Raw genomic sequence first — 6,000 nt, 5'->3', positions numbered from 1 at the left:
CCTACCTCTACCACCGCCACTACCTACCTCTACCACCGCCAATACCTACCTGCCAGCCACTACCAGTGCCATTACCTCTATCTCCACCACTACCCACCTGCCACTACCACTACCTCTACCACTGCCATTACCCACCTCTACCACCGCTACTACTCACCTGCCAGCCACTACCAGTGCCATTACCTCTATCTCCATCACTACCCACCTGCCACTCCCACTACCTCTACCACTGCCACTGCCCACCTCTACCACTACCTCTACCTCCACCACTATCCACCTGCCACTACCACTACCTCTACCACCGCCACTACCCACCTGCCTACCACTACCTCTACCTCAACCACTACCCACCTGCCAATACAACTATCTCCACCACCGCCACTACCCACCTGCAACTACCAGTACCATTACCTCTACCCCCCACCACTACCCACCTGCCTCCACCACTACCCACCACCACTACCCCCACCACTACCCACTAGCCTCCACCACTAAACCCCACCATTACCCACCTGACTCCACCACTACCCACCACCACTAATCCCCACCACTACCCACTGGCCTCGACCACTACTCTCCCACAACTACCCACCTGACTCCACCACTACCCCCAACACTACCCACCACCACTACCCCCAACACTACCCACCACTACTACCCACCACCACTACCCACCACCACTACCACTACCCACCACCACTACCACCACCACTACTCCCAACACTACCCACCACCACTACCCACCACCACTACCACCACTACTACCCACCACCACTACCCACCACCACTACCACTACCCACCACCACTACCACCACTACTACCCACCACCACTACCCACTACCACCAACACTACCCACCACCACTACCCACCACCACTACCACCACCACTACTCCCAACACTACCCACCAACACTACCCACCACCACTACCCACCACCACTACCCACCACCACTACCCACCTGCCTCCACCACTACCCGAGGTTGGAGGAGCACGGTCACCAGCAGAATGATGACCAACACAGGTCGACTCGTCCACCTGCTGGTCGACCTCCTCGTCCACGATGACGACCAGGACGACGACCAGGACGACGACCAGGACGACGACCAGGACGACCAGGACGACCAAGACGACGACCAGGACGACGACCAAGACGACGAGGACGATGACCAAGGCGACCAGGACGACCAAGACGACGACCAGGACGACGACCAAGACGACCAGGACGACGACCAAGACGACGAGGACGATGACCAAGGCGACCAAGGCGACGACCAGGACGACGATGAAGCCTGACGACGACCATCTGCTGACGTGACGTGCATCTTACCCTGTACATCTGACGAAGCAGAAGACGTGGGACTGTCAGCCAGCCGCTGACTCCTACCGTCAGCTACTACTACCTACCGTCACTCACTGACTCAGGACGTCAGCCACTGACTCAGAATGTCAGCCACTGACTCAGAATGTCAGCCACTGACTCAGAATGTCAGCCACTGAATCAGAATGTCAGCCGCTCACTCAGAATGTCAGCCGCTGAGTCAGAATGTCAGTCGCTGAGTCAGAATGTCAGCCGCTGAGTCAGAACGTCAGCCGCTCACTCAGAATGTCAGCCGCTCACTCAGAATGTCAGCCGCTGAGTCAGAATGTCAGCCACTGACACAGAATGTCAGCTGCTCACTCAGAATGTCAGCCGCTGAGTCAGAATGTCAGCCGCTGAGTCAGAATGTCAGCCACTGACTCAGAATGTCAGCCGCTCACTCAGAATGTCAGTCGCTGACTCAGAATGTCAGCCGAAGAGTCAGAATGTCAGCCGCTCACTCAGAATGTCAGCCGCTGAGTCAGAATGTCAGCCACTGACACAGAATGTCAGCCGCTCACTCAGAATGTCAGTCGCTGACTAAGAATGTCAGCCGCTGACTCAGAATGTCAGCCGCTTACTCAGAATGTCAGCCGTTAAGTCAGAATGTCAGCCACTGACTCAGAATATCAGCCAGAGTCAGAATGTCAGCCAGAGTTAGAATGTCAGCTAGAGTCAGAACGTCAGCCAGAGTTAGAATGTCAGCTAGAGTCAGAACGTCAGCCACCGACTCAGAACGTCAGCCACTGACTCAGATACCATAAAATGATTTTAAGTTTAGTAAAGAAAAGTTCCACAATAAGAAAAAAAGAAAAAACACTTTATATTCTAATTAAAATCTCTGTAATTACAATAGATATTTTACCTATGAATACATGTCTCACTGATCTCTCTCTCTCTCTCTCTCTCTCTCTCTCTCTCTCTCTCTCTCTCTCTCTCTCTCTTTCTGCAACCAGGCACCAGCAACGTGCAGCACACACACACACGCACGCGCGTGCGTGTGTGTGTGTGTGAACATCGCCTCCAAGAAACGTGAGCAAACTACACACACACACACACACACACACACACACACACACAGAATGAAACGAGTCTGATACGAGTCATCTCCGAACAATACAAACAAACAAACAAACAAGCAAACTAACCAACTAACCTAACCATAACCACTCATCCTCACCGAGTGTACCAACCAAACTCAAACTCACAACACAAGAAAATCTCTGACGTAGTTCATGTCTTACACATGTCAACATTAGGCGTGTGTGTGTGTGTGTGTGTGTGTGTGACCTGCTGTTTACCAACCTGACCTACGTATATTGCCAACAACACTCACCCTACCACATCTACATCTACATCTACACAATCTGTGGTACACTACCCACAAGCCCCACCCTCCTACATCTATATCTACAAGATGTCTTCATCAACCCCAGGTGTCACCACAATACACCCCTCACACGAGAGAGAGAGAGACGACTGTTTAATGTAATCTGCTACACCCTGAACAAGACACAAGACACCTACACAACACAGAACAACTCCTAACCATTCTACACCAGCTACACACCCCAGCACAGCGTTACAACCAATGAGCGCGATGCGCTACATGCACGTCCGCCTCTTGGTATTCCCCCTCCTAGCCTCACTGAGCTACCCTGCATTCATCATTCCCAGGTGCTCTACCGACCTCTCCACACCCTCCTGAAAAGGGATTTGATATATGATGTAATCACAGTGATCAAACACAGACACACACACACACGCAAACAACCCGACCTCCCAACTCGCATCTCCATCCCACCAGACAGACAGACGTACGTACACCCGTCAGAAACCACACTCCCCAGACACACACGAGTCACACTTTCTCTGCCCCGTCCACACACTTTGGACGTCGCCCATCACCACACACTACAGACACTGTTGTTACTTACCGCAAGACCCTCCCATGTCCACGATGACAACTACCATTAACAAGACACCGAGCCCTAACGACTGAATTGCCCTACACTCCCTGTAAACACACACACACACACAAACATATCACAACACTTTATGATCTGTGGCGCACGACCGGTGGACGTGGCCAGCTCCCTGGGTGCTGCAGGAAAGCCTCATAAGGACATAAGAGACTCCTGGAGGACCAGGAAGTAAATAGATACACAGTAAATGGCTCATGATAAAGGCATTCAGTTGCCAGGTGTCGCCACCACACATTATAAAAAGGAAAACCAATTGGGTGACTTGTTTTTTATTACACGTTGCATTCATCATTACCAGTCGATACTAGTGTCTCTCGTGATGCGAGAAATGGACTCAAAAGATGTTTATGTTTTACGAGACCCAGCCAGTGTGAAGCGCCTTGCTAACCACCGGGCGTGGGTCGAGGGAGAGAGAGAGAGAGAGAGAGAGAGAGAGAGAGAGAGAGAGAGAGAGAGAGAGAGAGAGAGAGAGAGAGAGAGGTATATATATAATTGCGTGGCCCGGAGGGGCGATGAAGGCAGCGCTGTCCACAGGGGGGGGGGGGGGGGGGGTTTGTGGGTGGGGGGGGTGGAGTTGGGGTGGGGGGGGCAAGCAGACCATCTTCCTCCCACTGACTCTACCTGAGGTGGTGGTGGGCGGGGGGGGGGAGCAGCCACGTCCAGGGCAGGTTGTGTGCGCGCACACACACACACACACACACACACACATATGAGTCAGCACGGGCCAGCCCAGGGTCGGTCCTGTATGGGTTCGAATCCTGGACGTGTCAAGCGGCCCACACCCAACCCAGGTGTTCATCCTGCACTCTTTCCCCGTCACTCACATATAATAATCACAAGAGTAAATATTTAGAGTAAATATCTGGCAATATTCAGTACATAAGGCCAGTAGTACAATATTTGGTGAGCACAGAGCACATAATATGTACACCTGATAGATAAGGTCCACATAACTGATAGATAAGGTCCACATAACTGATAGATAAGGTCCACATAACTGATAGATAAGGTCCACACGAGCCACCAAGATGGTTGGTCTGTACCACCATTAAGAGAAATGGAAGAGAGAAGAGTGAGGGGTGACCTGATCACAACCTTTAACTTCATAGAACAGTGACGTGAACAGTGAACAGTTCTTCGAGAGAGATGTAGGGATAGAACAACCAGAGAACATAACATCTTGCAAGAAAATTGTTGGAGAAAAAAAAAATGATATAAAGAAATATTATTAATATATACAAATGGTGAATGATTGGAATAAAGAGATTTGATGAAATGATAAATGTGGACATAATACATCAAGGAGTTTAGAAAGAGGTTTGGTAATGGTGGACCATCAACTCCCCCCCCCCCCTCCCCGTGCAGTACATATGGGTAATTATGTACACAGAGAGAGAGAGAGAGAGAGAGAGAGAGAGAGAGAGAGAGAGAGAGAGAGAGAGAGAGAGAGAGAGAGAGTATCCAGCGGCCATAAATGTTTTTGTAATCTTATACGTACAGCAAAAAAAATGACAAAAAAATAAATAGATATAAATCATGCATTCCAATCCATGTACACGTGTACACAGGTGTACACAAGAGTACACTACACCTAACAACACAGCACGTTTTTTCAAGGCACGACGGTACGACCCTTGAGCACGACGGTACGACTCTTGAGCACGACGGTACGACCCCTGGGTATGATGGCCTGGAGCAAGGGTCAGGTCAAAGGCGAAGGGTTGTACTTTTGTGATCAATGTCGTACCGTTATATTCAAAGGGTCGTACCGTGGTACTCAAGGGTCGTACCGTCGTGCTCAAGGGTCGTACCGTCGTGTTCAAGGGTCGCACCATCGTACTCAAGGGTCGTACCATCGTACTCAAGGGTCGTACCATCGTACTCAATGGGTCGTATGTCACACTCAAAGGTCGTACCGTCGCAGTCAAGGATCGTACCGTCGTACCCAAGGATCGTACCGTCGTACCCAAGGGTCGTACCATCGTACTCAAGGGTCGTATGTCACACTCAAAGGTCGTACCGTCGCAGTCAAGGGTCGTACCGTCGCACTCAAGGATCGTACCGTCGTACCCAAGGGTCGTACCTCGCACTCAAGGGTCGCACCGTCGCACTCAAGGGTCGTACCGTCGTACCCAAGGGTCGTACCCTCGTCTCGTCACCACACTCACATCCACACCAACATATCCTCACCTCCTGTATTCCCACGTCCCCAGGGGGCGCCAGGGCCCCAACCTCCTGCCGGCGACGCTGCCGAAGGCGCTGAAGACACGCCCATGACCCACGCAGCTCCACCCCTCCTCTCCTCCTTCAGGTAGGCGCCACCGAGGACGAGCGACGGGGCGGATTCGAACCGGCCGTACCCAGCAGACACTAGAGCGGACCTGCTACATTCGCGTCCACCTCAGGAGGAGGAAAATGGGCGAGGAAATTGGATGTAGCGAGTCTTGCCACGTGAGAGGGCGTCGGGTGGTGTTGGAGGGCGGGGAGGGGCATGATAGTTGAACCCCCCTTCCCTCCCCTTCCCCTCCACTCCCTCCTTCCACATCCCCTTCCCTCCACTCTCTCTCTCTCTCTCTCTCTCTCTCTCTCTCTCTCTCTCTCTCTCTCTCTCTCTCTCTCTCTCACTGTGGTAGACAGCCAGCCACCGAGCCTCCAC

The 6,000-nt window shown here is 52.0% G+C and overlaps 1 protein-coding gene across 1 annotated transcript in view; it reads right to left on the bottom strand.

Annotated features, from left to right (window-relative positions):
- Nucleotides 1–5,839, bottom strand: part of LOC139756134 (protein O-linked-mannose beta-1,2-N-acetylglucosaminyltransferase 1-like) — a 36,246-nt gene extending 30,407 nt beyond the window's left edge. Inside the window, exons 1-2 of the mRNA XM_071675240.1 lie at nt 5,535–5,839; nt 961–1,338 (exon numbers count right to left, since the gene is read on the bottom strand). Of these exons, the coding sequence (XP_071531341.1) occupies nt 961–1,338; nt 5,535–5,619 (463 nt within the window). The 5' untranslated portion in view covers nt 5,620–5,839. The remainder of the gene's footprint in view (nt 1–960; nt 1,339–5,534) is intronic.
- Between the last annotated feature and the right edge of the window lie 161 nt (nt 5,840–6,000).

Source organism: Panulirus ornatus, chromosome 20 (assembly GCF_036320965.1).
Source record: "Panulirus ornatus isolate Po-2019 chromosome 20, ASM3632096v1, whole genome shotgun sequence".
In the NCBI taxonomy this organism is placed as follows: Eukaryota; Metazoa; Arthropoda; class Malacostraca; order Decapoda; family Palinuridae; genus Panulirus; species Panulirus ornatus.
Note: the sequence above shows the minus strand (reverse complement) of the source record. Positions and strands in the feature narration are given on the sequence as shown.